Here is a 21,978-nt window from a genome sequence, read left to right on the forward strand (position 1 = left end):
TTAAGGTAAGGGCTAGGTTTATAAACAGTTAGGTTAAGGTAAGGGCTAGGTTTATAAACAGTGAGGTTAGGGTTAAGGTAAGGGCTAGGTTTATAAACAGTGAGTTAGGGTTACGGTAAGGGCTAGGTTTATAAACAGTGAGTTAGGGTTAAGGTAAGGGCTAGGTTTATAAACAGTGAGTTAGGGTTAAGGTAAGGGCTATAGGTTTATAAACAGTTCTTCAGGTGAAAGTTACGACGGGTTCAACAAAACGCAGATGCCCTCTAGCCACAACTATACTCTGCATGGGCAACAACAAGCGACATATTATTTTCAGATAATCTTGTGCAACAAACGCTCGCTTTTCATTTCCTCCGGCGGTCCGCTCCGTCCACGTGCCCCCTGGTGTCGGGCCGTCAGAAGTACAGGTAGTACGTCCCTAACCCTAACCCTAACCCTAACCCTTCAGAGTACAGGTAGTACGTCCCTAACCCTAACCCTAACCCTAACCCTTCAGAAGTACAGGTAGTACGTCCAGTAGAGCAGGTTGATGAAGACGAAGGACAGCGGGAAGGTCAGGCGCGAGTAGCTGTCGATGTAGTGCGGGTTCTCTATGTGGCAGCAGTTCAGGAAGCGCACGGCGCGCCGCACGCGGGACAGCGACTTGCCGCACCCGCCCTGCACCTTGGCCTCCTTCTCCTTCTCCAGCGCCTCCTCCCTGTGGGCGTCGCCGGCGTGGGCCAGGCTGCCGGAGGAGCTCATGGCGCGGTTGGCCAGCAGCATGCGGCGGCGCTTGGCGCGGAGGGACTGGTGGTCCATGGAGCTCACGATGCCGTTCATCTCGTCCTCCCGGTCCTGCATCTCCTGGCCGTACTGGGGGGGGGGGGGGGGGGGGGGGGGGGGGGGGGAGGGAGGGGAGAGGGGGAGGGAGGGAGGGAGGGAGGGAGGGAGGGAGGGAGGGAGGGAGGGAGGGAGGGAGGGAGGGAGGGAGGGACGCCACGGTGGATGGGTGACAACATGTCAGAAAACGACCACAGGAAAACCACAAGAAAAAAGGTACATACCGTACGGTATGCTATATATAATATATATTATGATGATGGTTTGTTTTAACGTTAGGATAGAAAGATAGTATTTTAAGTGAGATCTGGCTGCTTAAGACAACGATGGCCAATTTACAGATGTGTGTTGTGATGTGTTGAAAAGGGGGCATTTGTAGGAAACCTAATTGCTGCGTGATACAAAACATGAATGATGATGATGATGATGATGATTGTAAAGGCCATATGAGTGTTTTGGTTATTAATATTATTATTATTTTGGTTAGAATAGTGTCTTATTTATGTTTGAACACTAGAGGGCTCACCGCCTCCATTATAGCCCCTCTTCTATAAATAGCCTAGCTAATTACTGTAATCCCATGCACCTGTGATGAGGATACATTTTCTTACCTGTCTCACCGTTTGGAACTGACAATGGAGCAATTGACAACTGTTCTGATTTAACCCTTCATTCACCATCATTCACCGTTGGACAACAATAAACTCTGTAAACAGCAGCAACTTGGGACATTCCATATTTACATCACAAACTTTGGGACTGAGTAAGATAATTAATTGCGGGTGCATTGTGGACGCTTGTCAATTCATTGGGGAGCGACAAGCTGACACTACAATGATGATGATGATGATGATGATGATGATGATGATGATGATAGATTTGAACAATACAATCCCCCCCTCCACCCCACCTACCAACCTCCCACCTACCAACCTCCTCCAATGTACAGTTTCTTCGTCAAATGTATATACTCTCTTTTTTAGACTCTTTGTATCACAAACAGTACTGTATTTGTAGATCTGGTATGTCATATATATCTAGATGTAGCAGTACTGTCATGTTTGTCATAAATGTCATTATGAATTGAAAATGGGGGACCCTGATGTAAACAAGACGAAAGTCTTTCTCTGGTCTGCATCCCCTTAACAATTGTGTGTATTGAGCCGTACTGTATTGTACCCATTCTGCAATATGTTAATAAAGTTTTCAATCAATCAATCAATCAATCAATCAATCAATCAATCAATCAATCAATCAATCAGAGGGGGAGCGCAGGGGGCCCCTCACCAGGAGTGCGTTGGTGGCGTTGGGCTGGTTGAGGCTGCAGAAGTGGGCGACGGCGTATTCGATCAGCGCTCCGAAGATGAAGCTGAAGCAGATGCCCAGGTAGACGTCGATGGCCTTGATGAAGCAGTTGGCATTGGGCAGCGAGGTGCGGGCGCCCATCATCAGGGTGGTCATGGTCAACACCGTGGTGACGCCTGCAGGGCACACGAGACACAGGGACAGGGGTGTACAAAGTAGCCAGAAATTATACTCGAAAGTGAAAGTATGGGTACCGTCTCAAAATCGTATCTGAAACACATTTGAGTAAAAGTCCAAACGTTTTTTTTCGTTCGTTTTCATTTTAGTTAGTTCTTTTTTTTTCGTTCTTTTTTGTGTTCGTTTTTTTTCATTCGATTTTTTTTCTTTCATTTCATTTGAGTTTGTTCGTTTTTTTTGCGTTCTTAATTTGCATTCGTTTTTTTTCATTCGTTTTAGTTTTAGTTCGTTTTAGTTTTAGTTCGTTCGTTTTTTTTGCTGCCTTTTTTTGCGTTCGTTTTTGGGTTCGTTTTTTTTTGTTTGGTTTTTTCGTTTGGTTTTTTTTCGCTCGTTTTCAATTGAGTTCGTTTTCGTTTTCGTTTTTCGTTTTTTTTGCGTTCGTTTTTTTGCGTTTTTATTTTTTTCGTTCGTTTTTAATTTAAATTTTTTTTAGTTCGTTTTAGTTCGTTCGTTTTAGTTCGTTCTTTTTTTTGCGTTCTTTTTTTGCGTTTTTTTTTTCTCGTTCAATTTTTTTTCTTTCGTTTTCATTTGAGTTCGTTCGTTTTTTTTGTGTTCTTAATTTGCATTCGTTTTATTTTTCGTTCGTTTTTTTTGCAGCCTTTTTTTGCGTTCTTTTTTTTTCGTTTGGTTTTTTTCGTTCGTTTTCGTTTTAGTTTGTTCTTTTTTTTGCGTTCTTTTTTTTTGTTCGTTTTCGTTTTAGTTCGTTCGTTTTTTTTTGCGTCCTTTTTTGCGTTCGTTCGTTTTTTTGCGTTCGTTTTCGTTTTAGTTCGTTTTCGTTTTAGTTTGTTCGTTTTTTTTGCGTTCGTTTTTTTTTCATTCGTTTTTTTTTTTTGTTTTGTTTGTTTGTTCGTTTTTTTGCGTTATTTTTTTTCGTTCATTTTCGTTTTAGTTCGTTCGTTTTTTTCAGAGACACAGAGAGGAGGCTAGTCGTCACCAGAGACACAGAGAGGAGGCTAGTCGTCATCAGAGACACAGAGAGGAGGCTAGTCGTCACCAGAGACACAGAGAGGAGGCTAGTCGTCACCAGAGACACAGAGAGGAGGCTAGTTGTCATCAGAGACACAGAGAGGAGGCTAGTCGTCATCAGAGACACAGAGAGGAGGCTAGTCGTCACCAGAGACACAGAGAGGAGGCTAGTCGTCACCAGAGACACAGAGAGGAGGCTAGTCGTCACCAGAGACACAGAGAGGAGGCTAGTCGTCATCAGAGACACAGAGAGGAGGCTAGTCGTCACCAGAGACACAGAGAGGAGGCTAGTCGTCACCAGAGACACAGAGAGGAGGCTAGTCGTCACCAGAGACACAGAGAGGAGGCTAGTCGTCATCAGAGACACAGAGAGGAGGCTAGTCGTCATCAGAGACACAGAGAGGAGGCTAGTCGTCACCACAGACACAGAGAGGAGGCTAGTCGTCACCAGAGACACAGAGCTCAGGACCTCTTTTTTTTTGCGTTCGTTTTTTTCCATCGTCACCAGAGACACAGAGAGGAGGCTAGTCGTCAGGCTCTAAAGACCTACTGGTGTCGTACAGATGTTATACAAACCAAAAGCTTTATTGATTTCAGAACCAAGAGAACATTTAACGATTAACGATTTTATAAACTGTAATACCGTCTTTGTCATATATCTCTCCACTTGTCCCTGTGATGACGGTACATTGTTACCATTCTCCATTGTTACCTTTCTCCATTGTTGTCATATTTCAGAAATAAAAACACAATCATGTTGGATTGAATTACAGTCTCGATGGTCTTGAGTTGCTGTCCTTTGGTTTATCTACGAGGGAACCCCCCCCCCCCCCCCTCAAAGACAAGACCCCGGGTCAATGGGTTCACATTAGGGATGTTGTTCGATATTGGCTTTTTTTTACTGATATCCGATATACCGATATTGTCCAACTCTTAATTTCCGATACCGATATATGCAGGGTCCCCCCCCCCCCCCAAAACGGAATAATTTCAGGTCATTAACATTACATATCTCTTTTAATTAACACAACATTATGCATACTTTTGACAATAAATGAAATCAGAATGTGTTCTCACTTGCTTGCCTGGGTAAATAAAGGTTAAATAAATGTAAAAAAAAAATATATATATATATATATATATTTTTTGAAAACCGAATACCGATCATTTCCAAGATCACATTTTAATGCCGATAATATCCGACATCCCTATAGTTCACATACCTATGCAGATGCGTGCGGGCACGGAGGACTGGCTGATCCAGAAGGACACCCAGGACAGGACCACCAGGGCGCTGGAGGGCACGTAGGTCTCCAGGATGAAGTACAGGATGCTTCTCTTCAGCTCGAAGTGGAAGGCGAGCCGCGGGTAGTTACCTGGAGGAGATCACAGACTGTGTCTTTAAAACGTACTTTAAAGTCCTCGTCAAGGTTCACCAGCAGGACGTTACTCCGGGGGCAGAACTGTGGGACAGTCGCAGTACGTTTCACTGACCTGTCACCTCGTGAGATGCAAGTGGTACTTTATTCTGCAGATGGAGTCTATAGTGAGACAGACAGTAAAGACACAGTAAAGACAGTAAAGACACAGTACCTGTCTCGTACACGGCCTCGGACTCGGAGGTGTAGTGGTCCTCCAGCGTGTACTGGGCCAGCTGCAGCGTGTCCAGCCCGCTGACCGACTCGTTCCCCCGGGTCCAGTAAAAGGTGAGGTCCTTCACGTTATAGCCCCCTGTGTGTGGAGTAGAGGAGCACGATCACGTTATAACCCCCTGTGAACGCGCCCATCTGAACGCGCACCAGATCAAGCATCCGGACGCAGCCATGATCATAGCCGGGGATTTCAATCAGGCAAATCTGAAGAAAGTCATGCCGTCTTTCTTCCAGCACATCGTCTGCTCCACAAGGGGAGGAAATACACTCGACCACTGCTACACCCCGTTTAGAGCCGGATACAAGGCTGTACCGGCTCCACCATTAGCGGGAGCAACAAACACATCGGATCACGCCGCCATCTTCTTGGTCCCAGCGTATAAACAGAGATCACGTGACGCCGTCGTGTCACGTGAGGTAAAAAAAATGGGACGACCAATCAGATGCCACGTTTCAAGACGCACTGGATGACGCCGACTGGGGAATGTTCAGGAGGAGTAATAGTGATGTCAGCAATTTCACAGACGCTGTAGTGTCATTCATAACAACACTGGCTGATACTATCGTCCCCACAAAGAAGGCGAGGGTGTTCCCAAACCAGAAACCATGGGTGGACAGTACCATCAGAGCAGCCCTGAACTCTCGCACCACTGCTTATAACCGGGGCAGAGAGTCAGGAAACATGGAAGAGTACAAGACAACAGTCTACACTCTGCGCAAGGCTGTCAAACTTGCTAAGAGGACGTATGCCAACCAGATGGAGGCACAAATGGCACAGAATGACACAAGAGGATTATGGCAAGGACTGAGGGCTATAACTGACTACAAAGTCAGCGCCCCCTCAATGGGGAGCGACGACGCCTCCCTTGCGGACAAGCTCAACACCTTTTACGCTCGGTTTGGTGCAAACAGTGGCACTGCTAGCCCAACGGCTAGTGACGTCACTGGTTCGCCGGCTGTTGTGGAGGGGGGGGGCATCCGCGGGGGGGCGGGGACGCTCTCTCATTGACGGTACACAGTGTGAGAAGAGCATTTATGCAGGTGAACACCAGGAAGGCTGCTGGCCCAGATGGAATAACAGGACGCATACTTAAGTCCTGTGCCAACCAGCTAGCCCCTGTGTTCACCGCCATATTCAATCAATCCCTGGCGGAGTCGGTGGTCCCTGCCTGCTTCAAGATGTCTACCATCATCCCTGTACCGAAGAAACCCTCCCCAACATGTCCAAATGACTACAGACCGGTGGCACTCACCTCTGTGGTCATGAAATGTTTTGAGAGGCTGGTCAAGGACCACATTTGTGCCTCCCTCCCCAGTGATATGGACCCTATGCAATTTGCATACAGGACAAACAGGTCCACTGACGACGCGGTCTCCCAGATACTGCACAGCACCCTCTCCCACCTTGACCGTCAGAAGGGGGGCTATGTAAGACTGTTGTTCATTGACTACAGCTCAGCGTTCAACACCATAGTCCCCACCAGACTGGTGGACAAGCTGATCGAGCTGGGTCTGAGCTCCGCCCTGAGCGCCTGGGTACTGGACTTTCTGAGTGAAAGACCCCAGGCGGTCAGGGTGGGGGGTCAGACTTCCAACACCATCACCCTGAGCATCGGGTCCCCCCAGGGCTGTGTTCTAAGCCCCCTGCTGTACTCACTCTACACACACGACTGTGTGGCCAAGTTCAGCTCCAACTCCATAGTGAAGTTCGCCGACGACACGGTGGTGGTGGGGCTGATCTCGGACAACGACGAGAAGGCCTACCGGGAGGAGGTTGAGGTACTGGAATGCTGGTGCCAGGACAACAGCCTGCTCCTGAACATTGGTAAAACCAAGGAGCTGATCGTGGATTATAGGAGAGGACAGCAGGAGACACACACACCACTGATGATTAACGGGGCTACCGTGGACAGGGTGAGCAGCTTTAAGTACCTGGGGGTCCACATCTCAGAGGATCTGACATGGTCAACACACATAGACACAGTAGTAAAGAAGGCGAAACAGCGCCTCTACCACCTGAGACAGTTAAGGAAGTTCAGAGTATCGGGGAAGATACTCCAGTCCTTCTACTCAGGAGCTGTAGAGAGCATCTTGACCGGAAACATCACTGCCTGGTATGGAAACAGCACGGCACAAGACAAGAAGGCCCTACAGAGAGTGGTGCGCTCAGCCGAGCGTACCACGGGTATTGCACTACCTCCCCTGCAGGTTCTATACAACAAGAGGTGCAAATCCAGAGCCTGCAGGATAATGAAAGACCCTCACCACCCCAATAACAGCCTGTTCCAGCTGCTGAGGTCAGGCAGACGCCTGCGAACCCCAGCTACTAGGACAGAGCGGCTTAGGCTCAGCTTCTTCCCCCAGGCCATCAGAGTCCTGAACAATGAACATTGAGTACCACTGTAACACTTTAGCATGAGCGGGCACACACTCAGGCCGCACGCACCCTCACTTATTGCCAAAAGGAAAGGCCACTTTAAATTAGTATTAGCAACAGTAACAGTGTATTGCACTACTATTACTACTACTGTTAACTGTCAACTGTTACCCGTTATTGCACAATTTTATTGCAAATTTTTTTTGTATTGGATTCTATTATATGTTATATGTTGTACCAATTGCACATCGTTGCGGGCAAGACCACCCGCATTTCATTGTATATCCGTATGCCGTGACAAATAAAACTCTTGACTTGACTTGTAGAGGAGCACGATCACGTTATAACCCCTGTGTGTGGAGTAGAGGAGCACGATCACGTTATAACCCCTGTGTGTGGAGTAGAGGAGCACGATCACGTTATAACCCCTGTGTGTGGAGTAGAGGAGCACGATCACATTATAACCCCTGTGTGTGGAGTAGAGGAGCACGATCACGTTATAACCCCTGTGTGTGGAGTAGAGGAGCACGATCACGTTATAACCCCTGTGTGTGGAGTAGAGGAGCACGATCACGTTATAACCCCTGTGTGTGGAGTAGAGGAGCACGATCACGTTATAACCCCTGTGTGTGGAGTAGAGGAGCACGATCACGTTATAACCCCCTGTGTGGAGTAGAGGAGCATCACGTTATAGCCCCCTGTGTGTGGAGTAGAGGAGCATCACGTTATAACCCCCTGTGTGTGGAGTAGAGGAGCACGATCACGTTATAACCCCTGTGTGTGGAGTAGAGGAGCACGATCACGTTATAACCCCCTGTGTGTGGAGTAGAGGAGCACGATCACGTTATAACCCCCTGTGTGTGGAGTAGAGGAGCACGATCACGTTATAACCCCTGTGTGTGGAGTAGAGGAGCATCACGTTATAACCCCTGTGTGTGGAGTAGAGGAGCATCACATTATAACCCCTGTGTGTGGAGTAGAGGAGCATCACGTTATAACCCCTGTGTGTGGAGTAGAGGAGCACGATCACATTATAACCCCCTGTGTGTGGAGTAGAGGAGCACGGTCACGTTATAGCCCCCTGTGTGTGGAGTAGAGGAGCACGATCACGTTATAACCCCTGTGTGTGGAGTAGAGGAGCACGATCACGTTATAACCCCCTGTGTGTGGAGTAGAGGAGCACGATCACGTTATAACCCCCTGTGTGTGGAGTAGAGGAGCATCATGTTATAACCCCTGTGTGTGGAGTAGAGGAGCATCACGTTATAACCCCTGTGTGTGGAGTAGAGGAGCATCACGTTATAACCCCTGTGTGTGGAGTAGAGGAGCATCACGTTATAACCCCCTGTGTGTGGAGTAGAGGAGCACGATCACGTTATAACCCCTGTGTGTGGAGTAGAGGAGCACGATCACGTTATAACCCCTGTGTGTGGAGTAGAGGAGCACGTCACGTTATAACCCCTGTGTGTGGAGTAGAGGAGCACGATCACGTTATAACCCCCTGTGTGTGGAGTAGAGGAGCATCACGTTATAACCCCCTGTGTGTGGAGTAGAGGAGCATCACGTTATAACCCCTGTGTGTGGAGTAGAGGAGCATCACGTTATAACCCCTGTGTGTGGAGTAGAGGAGCATCACGTTATAACCCCCTGTGTGTGGAGTAGAGGAGCACGATCACGTTATAACCCCCTGTGTGTGGAGTAGAGGAGCACGTCACGTTATAGCCCCTGTGTGTGGAGTAGAGGAGCATCACGTTATAACCCCCTGTGTGTGGAGTAGAGGAGCACGTCACGTTATAACCCCTGTGTGTGGAGTAGAGGAGCACGATCACATTATAACCCCCTGTGTGTGGAGTAGAGGAGCACGTCACGTTATAACCCCTGTGTGTGGAGTAGAGGAGCATCACATTATAACCCCTGTGTGTGGAGTAGAGGAGCACGATCACGTTATAACCCCTGTGTGTGGAGTAGAGGAGCACGTCACGTTATAACCCCTGTGTGTGGAGTAGAGGAGCATCACATTATAACCCCTGTGTGTGGAGTAGAGGAGCACGATCACGTTATAACCCCCTGTGTGTGGAGTAGAGGAGCACGATCACGTTATAACCCCCTGTGTGTGGAGTAGAGGAGCATCACATTATAACCCCCTGTGTGTGGAGTAGAGGAGCACGATCACATTATAGCCCCCTGTGTGTGGAGTAGAGGAGCATCACGTTATAACCCCCTGTGTGTGGAGTAGAGGAGCACGATCACATTATAACCCCCTGTGTGTGGAGTAGAGGAGCACGATCATGTTATAACCCCCTGTGTGTGGAGTAGAGGAGCACGTCACGTTATAACCCCTGTGTGTGGAGTAGAGGAGCATCACATTATAACCCCCTGTGTGTGGAGTAGAGGAGCATCACGTTATAACCCCCTGTGTGTGGAGTAGAGGAGCACGATCACATTATAACCCCCTGTGTGTGGAGTAGAGGAGCACGATCACATTATAGCCCCTGTGTGTGGAGTAGAGGAGCACGATCATGTTATAACCCCCTGTGTGTGGAGTAGAGGAGCACGATCACATTATAGCCCCTGTGTGTGGAGTAGAGGAGCACGATCACGTTATAGCCCCCTGTGTGTGGAGTAGAGGAGCACGATCACATTATAGCCCCTGTGTGTGGAGTAGAGGAGCACGATCACATTATAGCCCCTGTGTGTGGAGTAGAGGAGCACGATCACATTATAGCCCCTGTGTGTGGAGTAGAGGAGCACGATCACGTTATAACCCCTGTGTGTGGAGTAGAGGAGCATCACGTTATAACCCCTGTGTGTGGAGTAGAGGAGCACGTCACGTTATAACCCCTGTGTGTGGAGTAGAGGAGCATCATGTTATAACCCCTGTGTGTGGAGTAGAGGAGCACGATCACATTATAACCCCCTGTGTGTGGAGTAGAGGAGCATCACGTTATAACCCCCTGTGTGTGGAGTAGAGGAGCACGATCACATTATAACCCCCTGTGTGTGGAGTAGAGGAGCACGATCACATTATAACCCCCTGTGTGTGGAGTAGAGGAGCATCATGTTATAACCCCCTGTGTGTGGAGTAGAGGAGCACGATCACGTTATAACCCCTGTGTGTGGAGTAGAGGAGCACGATCACGTTATAACCCCTGTGTGTGGAGTAGAGGAGCACGATCACGTTATAACCCCTGTGTGTGGAGTAGAGGAGCACGATCACGTTATAACCCCTGTGTGTGGAGTAGAGGAGCACGATCACGTTATAACCCCTGTGTGTGGAGTAGAGGAGCACGATCACGTTATAACCCCTGTGTGTGGAGTAGAGGAGCATCACATTATAACCCCCTGTGTGTGGAGTAGAGGAGCACGATCATGTTATAACCCCTGTGTGTGGAGTAGAGGAGCACGATCACGTTATAACCCCCTGTGTGTGGAGTAGAGGAGCACGATCACGTTATAACCCCTGTGTGTGGAGTAGAGGAGCACGATCACGTTATAACCCCCTGTGTGTGGAGTAGAGGAGCACGATCACGTTATAACCCCTGTGTGTGGAGTAGAGGAGCACGATCATGTTATAACCCCTGTGTGTGGAGTAGAGGAGCATCACGTTATAACCCCTGTGTGTGGAGTAGAGGAGCACGATCACATTATAACCCCCTGTGTGGAGTAGAGGAGCACGATCATGTTATAACCCCCTGTGTGTGGAGTAGAGGAGCACGATCACGTTATAACCCCCTGTGTGGAGTAGAGGAGCACGATCATGTTATAACCCCTGTGTGTGGAGTAGAGGAGCATCACGTTATAACCCCTGTGTGTGGAGTAGAGGAGCACGATCACGTTATAACCCCTGTGTGTGGAGTAGAGGAGCACGATCACATTATAACCCCCTGTGTGGAGTAGAGGAGCACGATCACATTATAACCCCTGTGTGTGGAGTAGAGGAGCATCACGTTATAGCCCCTGTGTGTGGAGTAGAGGAGCACGATCACATTATAACCCCCTGTGTGTGGAGTAGAGGAGCACGATCACATTATAGCCCCCTGTGTGTGGAGTAGAGGAGCATCACGTTATAACCCCTGTGTGTGGAGTAGAGGAGCATCACGTTATAACCCCTGTGTGTGGAGTAGAGGAGCACGATCATGTTATAACCCCTGTGTGTGGAGTAGAGGAGCATCACGTTATAACCCCCTGTGTGTGGAGTAGAGGAGCACGATCATGTTATAACCCCTGTGTGTGGAGTAGAGGAGCACGATCACATTATAACCCCCTGTGTGTGGAGTAGAGGAGCATCACGTTATAACCCCTGTGTGTGGAGTAGAGGAGCACGATCACATTATAACCCCTGTGTGTGGAGTAGAGGAGCACGATCACGTTATAACCCCCTGTGTGTGGAGTAGAGGAGCACGATCACGTTATAACCCCCTGTGTGTGGAGTAGAGGAGCACGATCATGTTATAACCCCTGTGTGTGGAGTAGAGGAGCACGATCACGTTATAACCCCTGTGTGTGGAGTAGAGGAGCACGATCACATTATAACCCCTGTGTGTGGAGTAGAGGAGCACGATCATGTTATAACCCCCTGTGTGTGGAGTAGAGGAGCACGATCACGTTATAACCCCTGTGTGTGGAGTAGAGGAGCACGATCATGTTATAACCCCCTGTGTGTGGAGTAGAGGAGCACGATCACGTTATAACCCCCTGTGTGTGGAGTAGAGGAGCATCACGTTATAACCCCTGTGTGTGGAGTAGAGGAGCATCACGTTATAACCCCTGTGTGTGGAGTAGAGGAGCACGATCATGTTATAACCCCCTGTGTGTGGAGTAGAGGAGCATCACGTTATAACCCCTGTGTGTGGAGTAGAGGAGCATCACGTTATAACCCCCTGTGTGTGGAGTAGAGGAGCACGATCATGTTATAACCCCCTGTGTGTGGAGTAGAGGAGCACGATCACGTTATAACCCCTGTGTGTGGAGTAGAGGAGCACGATCACATTATAACCCCCTGTGTGTGGAGTAGAGGAGCACGATCACGTTATAACCCCCTGTGTGTGGAGTAGAGGAGCACGATCACATTATAACCCCCTGTGTGTGGAGTAGAGGAGCACGATCACGTTATAACCCCCTGTGTGTGGAGTAGAGGAGCACGATCATGTTATAGCCCCTGTGTGTGGAGTAGAGGAGCACGATCATGTTATAACCCCCTGTGTGTGGAGTAGAGGAGCACGATCATGTTATAGCCCCTGTGTGTGGAGTAGAGGAGCACGATCACGTTATAACCCCTCTGTGTGGAGTAGAGGAGCACGATCACGTTATAACCCCTGTGTGTGGAGTAGAGGAGCACGGTCACGTTATAACCCCCTGTGTGTGGAGTAGAGGAGCACGATCACGTTATAGCCCCTGTGTGTGGAGTAGAGGAGCATCACGTTATAACTTCCTGTGTGTGGAGTAGAGGAGCACGATCACATTATAACCCCCTGTGTGTGGAGTAGAGGAGCACGATCACGTTATAACCCCTGTGTGTGGAGTAGAGGAGCACGATCACGTTATAACCCCTGTGTGTGGAGTAGAGGAGCACGATCACATTATAACCCCCTGTGTGTGGAGTAGAGGAGCACGATCACGTTATAACCCCCTGTGTGTGGAGTAGAGGAGCACGATCACGTTATAACCCCTGTGTGTGGAGTAGAGGAGCACGATCACATTATAACCCCTGTGTGTGGAGTAGAGGAGCACGATCATGTTATAACCCCTGTGTGTGGAGTAGAGGAGCACGATCACGTTATAGCCCCCTGTGTGTGGAGTAGAGGAGCACGATCACATTATAACCCCCTGTGTGTGGAGTAGAGGAGCACGATCATGTTATAACCCCTGTGTGTGGAGTAGAGGAGCACGATCATGTTATAACCCCTGTGTGTGGAGTAGAGGAGCACGATCACGTTATAACCCCTGTGTGTGGAGTAGAGGAGCACGATCACGTTATAACCCCCTGTGTGTGGAGTAGAGGAGCATCATGTTATAACCCCCTGTGTGTGGAGTAGAGGAGCATCACGTTATAACCCCCTGTGTGTGGAGTAGAGGAGCACGATCATGTTATAACCCCTGTGTGTGGAGTAGAGGAGCACGATCACGTTATAACCCCCTGTGTGTGGAGTAGAGGAGCATCACATTATAACCCCCTGTGTGTGGAGTAGAGGAGCACGATCATGTTATAACCCCCTGTGTGTGGAGTAGAGGAGCACGATCATGTTATAACCCCTGTGTGTGGAGTAGAGGAGCACGATCACGTTATAACCCCCTGTGTGTGGAGTAGAGGAGCATCACATTATAACCCCCTGTGTGTGGAGTAGAGGAGCACGATCACGTTATAACCCCCTGTGTGTGGAGTAGAGGAGCATCACGTTATAACCCCCTGTGTGTGGAGTAGAGGAGCACGATCACGTTATAACCCCTGTGTGTGGAGTAGAGGAGCACGATCACGTTATAACCCCCTGTGTGTGGAGTAGAGGAGCACGATCATGTTATAACCCCTGTGTGTGGAGTAGAGGAGCATCACATTATAGCCCCTGTGTGTGGAGTAGAGGAGCATCACATTATAACCCCCTGTGTGTGGAGTAGAGGAGCACGATCACGTTATAACCCCCTGTGTGTGGAGTAGAGGAGCACGATCACATTATAACCCCCTGTGTGTGGAGTAGAGGAGCACGATCACGTTATAACCCCCTGTGTGTGGAGTAGAGGAGCATCACGTTATAACCCCTGTGTGTGGAGTAGAGGAGCACGATCACGTTATAACCCCTGTGTGTGGAGTAGAGGAGCACGATCACGTTATAACCCCTGTGTGTGGAGTAGAGGAGCACGATCACATTATAACCCCTGTGTGTGGAGTAGAGGAGCATCACGTTATAACCCCCTGTGTGTGGAGTAGAGGAGCACGATCACATTATAACCCCCTGTGTGTGGAGTAGAGGAGCATCATGTTATAACCCCCTGTGTGTGGAGTAGAGGAGCATCACGTTATAACCCCTGTGTGTGGAGTAGAGGAGCATCACGTTATAACCCCTGTGTGTGGAGTAGAGGAGCACGATCACGTTATAACCCCCTGTGTGTGGAGTAGAGGAGCACGATCACATTATAACCCCCTGTGTGTGGAGTAGAGGAGCATCACGTTATAACCCCTGTGTGTGGAGTAGAGGAGCATCACGTTATAACCCCCTGTGTGTGGAGTAGAGGAGCACGATCACGTTATAACCCCCTGTGTGTGGAGTAGAGGAGCACGATCACATTATAACCCCCTGTGTGTGGAGTAGAGGAGCACGATCACGTTATAACCCCCTGTGTGTGGAGTAGAGGGTGAGGTGAGCACACGCCTATTAACCCTTTCACTGCCAACACGACAGCCGGTTAACCCTTTCACTGTAACAATACAGAAGGTTAGCCCTTTGTTAAAACATCTGTGATGTTAGAACACGTCTGTGATGTTAGAACACGTCTGTGATGTTAGAACACGTCTGTGATGTTAGAACACGTCTGTGATGTTAGAACACGTGTGTGATGTTAGAACACGTCTGTGATGTTAGAACACGTCTGTGATGTTAGAACACGTCTGTGATGTTAGAACACGTCTGTGATGTTAGAACACGTCTGTGATGTTAGAACACGTCTGTGATGTTAGAACACGTCTGTGATGTTAGAACACGTGTGTGATGTTAGAACACGTGTGTGATGTTAGAACACGTCTGTGATGTTAGAACACGTCTGTGATGTTAGAACACGTCTGTGATGTTAGAACACGTGTGTGATGTTAGAACACGTCTGTGATGTTAGAACACGTCTGTGATGTTAGAACACGTCTGTGATGTTAGAACACGTCTGTGATGTTAGAACACGTGTGTGATGTTAGAACACGTGTGTGATGTTAGAACACGTGTGTGATGTTAGAACACGTCTGTGATGTTAGAACACGTCTGTGATGTTAGAACACGTCTGTGATGTTAGAACACGTCTGTGATGTTAGAACACGTCTGTGATGTTAGAACACGTGTGTGATGTTAGAACACGTGTGTGATGTTAGAACACGTGTGTGATGTTAGAACACGTCTGTGATGTTAGAACACGTCTGTGATGTTAGAACACGTCTGTGATGTTAGAACACGTCTGTGATGTTAGAACACGTCTGTGATGTTAGAACACGTGTGTGATGTTAGAACACGTCTGTGATGTTAGAACACGTGTGTGATGTTAGAACACGTGTGTGATGTTAGAACACGTGTGTGATGTTAGAACACGTCTGTGATGTTAGAACACGTCTGTGATGTTAGAACACGTCTGTGATGTTAGAACACGTCTGTGATGTTAGAACACGTCTGTGATGTTAGAACACGTCTGTGACGACACGTTGGCTTATGTTCTTTTCAAGAACGGTTTTGGTTGATTGTTGATTTGATTTTGATTTTTATCTTGCAAACTTTAACTTTTTTTGTTCTTTTCGTGATCGGTTTTTGTTGTTTTGTTGATTTTTGATTTTTTTTTTTATATATATTTTGAAAACTAACTTTTTTGAATCCGTTTCTGAATTAGGTTGCTCTATAAGCCTTCGGCTTCAAACCTATCCTTTTCGTTTGTTTATTTGTAAAAAGTTTCTAAAGATTATTTGTTTATGTTTATCTATTTGTAGGCCCCTATTTGTAAACATTCGAAATAAAATAATTCATTCATCACGCCTCCACTCAGATCTAGTCGTGACACGGCTGCACCGTTGTGCTTCTTCAGAACCAGCAGAGCTCTCTACCACATTATTCTGTGTCTAGGATGCCGCCTGAAACAAATGTGTTTTTGTGCCGTTAACCCCTTAAAGCCCGGAGCCCTATTTTCTGAAAATCCACCTAAAAATACATACCTAAGTAAATGGAAGATTGCTCCACTTCTACAAGGTCCATTTGCATGTTATTGGTATCTAGGGACATCTATATGGATCTCAGGGAATGCATTCCAAGTGTCAGAAATATTGTGGGCACCCAAGTGGCGACCCATGTAACGCGCTGCGTCGCGAAGCGGCTGACCCGGGTTCGATTCCCGGACCCGGCGTCCTTTGCCGAATGTCTTCCCCCCCGCTCTGTCTCCAATCAATCAATCACCTGCGCGGGCCAGCATGGAGCTGTGGGTTGCAGCGGCCGAGAAAGTTAAGACCACCATCTAGCAGCAGAGCGGGGTTGGGGTGTTGGTCCTGGGGGGTCCAGGGGTCCTGGGGTGGGGGAGTGGGGGCGGAAATGTCTTTTGTGGTGTCTGTGATGATATAGTAGCCCCCACCCCCTGACTCTTTTCTTTTAAGCCACAGATTCCGTTGTTTTTGTTTTTGTTTTCTGTTTTTGTAAAAAAAAAATGTTACCACTTCATCCAATTGGACAGCACCTTGCTTCCTTTTATTTTTTTATCTTATTTGTTTTTTCCTGTTGTTACTCTACACATTATTCATAATAATTTTCAAATTTGTATTTACCCTTTCTTTCTTATATAGCTTCTTTCTCCTTGTACAGTGTCCTTGAGTCTGAGAAAGGCGCTTCTCTCTTCAAATCCAATTTATTATTATTATTATATAATTAGATTCTGTATTTATTATTTTTTATTATTTCTAATTGTCTTGTCGTTATTATAATTATTATTGTTGAAGTACTGTCGTGTCTTGTGTATTATTGTTGTTATTTATTGTGTTTGGTTTATATTGAAAAATGAAAAATATTAAAATTTGATACATTTTTATAAATAATTACTATACAGAATTTCTTTCTCTATAGTACCTTTAACTAATCTAATTGAATCTTTACTAATGTAATAAGAGGGGTCAGTCCTGCTAATCCCACTGTTAAATACGTAATAAGCATCTTACATGGATCAGAAATCAGAATTAATTATTTTACACTCTAGGCTTTCAAATGTATGAAGTGTAACTCAAAACCAAAGGTGTGTCTCAAGAGGAATGATGAGCAACCATGTTTGTACTGTAGCTCCCAGATTGACCACTAGATGGCACTGCAGTTAAACAGATGCAGGGTGTGGGTCATTTGACACACTGCTCTGTCTCTGGGTCTCAGGGATGAGACTAGGGCTCCAGTTTCTCTCAGAGTGTCTCAGAGCTCTGTTGCCATGGTGATACAATCATTAGAATGTGCTCCAAATCCCTGTGTACATTACTCATGTATATTAATACTCAACACAGACAGACAGAACACATGCAGGTTGGATTTCAGTGCAAAAACGCCAATGATCGCTTATCACCAAAAAGATCACCAAAACAAACCATATAGTGAGGATCTTGTGGATCACTACTATTAGATGCCTGCGCTTTCAGAGTTCGTTGACCCTTTTTCTTATTCTCTGCATTGCATTTTTCATGCTCATTTTATGTCTACATCACTGCTGTGAAGCACTTTGGGCTGCAATTATAGTATTTATAATAAAATACAAGACACTTGCACCCTAATGATAAGGATAAACGCTTGATGAAGAAACCCAATGGCCGTCACAACCCAGCGTGCAGATAGATGCAGCGAGAGCAGCCAGGGTTATCCAGTGGGCACCCCCCTTCACTGGTGTTTCGTCAAAGGTCCCCTATTGTTCACTATTTGGGCCATTTTACACAACTCCTGTGAGTCTATGGAACACATCTGTAAGGTTTTATTTCAATAAAATTCATTGTTTTGTATTTTTAATCAAGTATACTTTCTCCTCTTCCAAAGTACAAGCTGTGTTTGGCTTTGAGTGACGTCACCCACCTGCACTGGCAGATACGCTAGGATGGAGGAACCTTTTCAAAGCGCACACACACCCGCTCCGTCTCTGGGTGTGTGTGTGTGTGTGTGTGTGTGTGTGTGTGTGTGTGTGTGTGTGTGTGTGTGTGTGTGTGTGTGTGTGTGTGTGTGTGTGTGTGTGTGTGTGAGAGGGAGAGACGAGGGGAGAGAAGCACGTCTCCTGAACAACAGCCTGTAGCCCAAACACTGCCACTGCCCCGGCTCATTGCTTAGAATAGAATAATAGAATAGAAATACTTTTATTATATATTATTATATATTATAAATTTGACACTGCAAATCGCTCAACATTAAACATTTAGACAGAACAGGTCACGAATAAGAATAACAAAACAAATCAAATTGCCTAAGATAAGAGTAGAATAAAATAGAATAAAAATGGAATAAAATATACAGTAGATAAATACAGTAAAAATATACTGAGGTCTACAGTAGGTGTAATATTGCACAGTGTGGAGCACGATATCATTAGGAAACGACTAGGAACACTGTCGAACACGTTTGAGGAAGTGCCGACAGTGGAACAGCTGAAGGTGGCAACTCTGCTGTTGAAAACCGCTTGGTTTTGCTCATACTTTCAACGTTATGCTAACTCCTCCAATCACAGTTGATTGTGGGCGGGCGTTACGCTAACTCCTCCAATCACAGTTGATTGTGGGCGGGCATTATGCTAACTCCTCCAATCACAGTTGATTGTGGGCGGGCGTTATGCTAACTCCTCCAATCACAGTTGATTGTGGGCGGGCGTTACGCTAACTCCTCCAATCACAGTTGATTGTGGGCGGGCGTTATGCTAACTCCTCCAATCACAGTTGATTGTGGGCGGGGCGTTACGCTAACTCCTCCAATCACAGTTGATTATGGGCGGGCGTTATGCTAACTCCTCCAATCACAGTTGATTGTGGGCGGGCGTTATGCTAACTCCTCCAATCACAGTTGATTGTGGGCGGGCATTATGCTAACTCCTCCAATCACAGTTGATTGTGGGCGGGCGTTATGCTAACTCTTCCAATCACAGTTGATTGTGGGCGGGCGGTGGCAGATCAGAATTCTTACACGTCACAGAGCGAGTCAATTCAGAATGGCTTGTTTCAGTGGGGGGGGGGGGGGGGGGGGGGGTTATTGTCTCAGCTGAACTGCAGAAAAGGGACGTGGTACAGATTTCACATTTAGTCAGTGTGTTGGTACAACCCCACATTGCTTGAAAACAATGCAAAACACTGGAAAAGGCCATTTTTACAATAGGAGTTAGTTCCAGTGTCCCAGAACCATCCCCCCCCCCCCCCATGCTAGCTCCCGCATTCTCTCCATGATATCCACACGCCAATATCCTATGTCAAAAATACTATTCCTGATACCAATATCATATGAAAGGTGCTATATAAATAAAGTTTATTGTTGTTATTATTATTATTATTATTATTATTATTATTATTATTATTATTATTATTATTATTATTATTATTATTATTATTATTATTATGTCGGCACAGTGGTGTAGTGGTTAACACTGTCGCCTCGATTCCTGCTTGGGGACCAGGTTGCCAGGTTGCCAGGTACCCAGGTGGCCTGTTCTCCCCGTTGCTCGCAAGGGCTTCCCCTCCAGATGGTAAATGGTTACATCATGGTGTTAGTTAGTTAGTTAGTGATGATTGTTTTGTGTTTCTCATACAAATGTCCCAAAATGGGTGACATTCATTGGTATCTGACACGCTGACCTTTGCCCTCTGTTGTCAGCTGCCACGCTGACCTTTGCCCCCTGTAGTCATCAGAGCTGCTCTCATCATTTGAACGTCACCACGTTTCATAACCCCATCATCAGAAACGGTACAGTCTCTGATGCGTCAACACGTCCAAGTGGCACAGAAACAGAACGCTCTATAATAATGAGAGCGTGCCAGTGGCGTGGTCTGTTTATGCCCTTATTTGGACAGGAAGACGATGACACACGTGAGAGGTCTGGTTGAAGCCACACACTGACTCGCTGGCTGGGATGGACTCTATTGGACTCTGTTTTATTTTATTCTATTCTTATTCTTAGGCAATTTGTTTTGCTATTCTTATTCGTGACTTGTTCTGTCTAAATGTTTAATGTGAGCGATTTGCAGTGTCAAATTTCCCTCGGGATAATAAAAGTATTTCTATTCTATTCTATTCTATTCTAGTCATGGTGGAGTGACCCAGTGGCTGACCAGGTACATACTGCTCTGGTACTAACTAGTGCTGTCAGGCGATTAAAAAAATGTATCTAATTAATTACAGGATTTGTAATTAATTAATCTAATTAATCGCATTTTAATCGCATAACCATTTTAGGCCTGATATTCTATAATCTATAATCATATTTCAAATAGCATGTGTAATTAATTAATCTAATTAACGCGATAAACTGACAGCCCTAGTACTAACACAACCACTGGGTCACAACAACTACCAACCACCTATACATACTGCTCTGGTAACTAACAGACAGACAGACAGACAGACAGACAGACAGACAGACAGACAGACAGACAGACAGACAGACAGACAGACAGACAGACAGACAGACAGACAGACAGACAGACAGACAGACAGACAGACAGACAGACAGACAGACAGACAGACAGACAGACAGACAGACAGACAGACAGACAGACAGACAGACAGACAGACAGACAGACAGACAGACAGACAGACAGACAGACAGACAGACAGACAGACAGACAGACAGACAGACAGACAGACAGACAGACAGACAGACAGACAGACAGACAGACAGACAGACAGACAGACAGACAGACAGACAGACAGACAGACAGACAGACAGACAGACAGACAGACAGACAGACAGACAGACAGACAGACAGACAGACAGACAGACAGACAGACAGACAGACAGACAGACAGACAGACAGACAGACAGACAGACAGACAGACAGACAGACAGACAGACAGACAGACAGACAGACAGACAGACAGACAGACAGACAGACAGACAGACAGACAGACAGACAGACAGACAGACAGACAGACAGACAGACAGACAGACAGACAGACAGACAGACAGACAGACAGACAGACAGACAGACAGACAGACAGACAGACAGACAGACAGACAGACAGACAGACAGACAGACAGACAGACAGACAGACAGACAGACAGACAGACAGACAGACAGACAGACAGACAGACAGACAGACAGACAGACAGACAGACAGACAGACAGACAGACAGACAGACAGACAGACAGACAGACAGACAGACAGACAGACAGACAGACAGACAGACAGACAGACAGACAGACAGACAGACAGACAGACAGACAGACAGACAGACAGACAGACAGACAGACAGACAGACAGACAGACAGACAGACAGACAGACAGACAGACAGACAGACAGACAGACAGACAGACAGACAGACAGACAGACAGACAGACAGACAGACAGACAGACAGACAGACAGACAGACAGACAGACAGACAGACAGACAGACAGACAGACAGACAGACAGACAGACAGACAGACAGACAGACAGACAGACAGACAGACAGACAGACAGACAGACAGACAGACAGACAGACAGACAGACAGACAGACAGACAGACAGACAGACAGACAGACAGACAGACAGACAGACAGACAGACAGACAGACAGACAGACAGACAGACAGACAGACAGACAGACAGACAGATAGACAGACAGACAGACAGACAGACAGACAGACAGACAGACAGACAGACAGACAGACAGACAGACAGACAGACAGACAGACAGACAGACAGACAGACAGACAGACAGACAGACAGACAGACAGACAGACAGACAGACAGACA

The 21,978-nt window shown here is 46.9% G+C and overlaps 1 protein-coding gene across 1 annotated transcript; it reads right to left on the reverse strand.

The window, feature by feature from the left end:
* Positions 1–492: 492 nt before the first annotated feature.
* Positions 493–5,058, reverse strand: LOC311247731 (gamma-aminobutyric acid receptor subunit pi-like; the record flags this gene model as incomplete). Its single annotated transcript, XM_084338735.1, has 4 exons — positions 493–852; positions 2,107–2,300; positions 4,551–4,703; positions 4,921–5,058. Coding segments are annotated over 4 exons (845 nt in total), but the record flags the coding sequence as incomplete, so codon positions are not given.
* Positions 5,059–21,978: the final 16,920 nt, after the last annotated feature.

The sequence above is a fragment of the Notolepis coatsorum genome (genome assembly GCF_963971535.1).
Source record: "Notolepis coatsorum genome assembly, contig: SCAFFOLD_1584, whole genome shotgun sequence".
Classification (NCBI taxonomy): Eukaryota; Metazoa; Chordata; class Actinopteri; order Aulopiformes; family Paralepididae; genus Notolepis; species Notolepis coatsorum.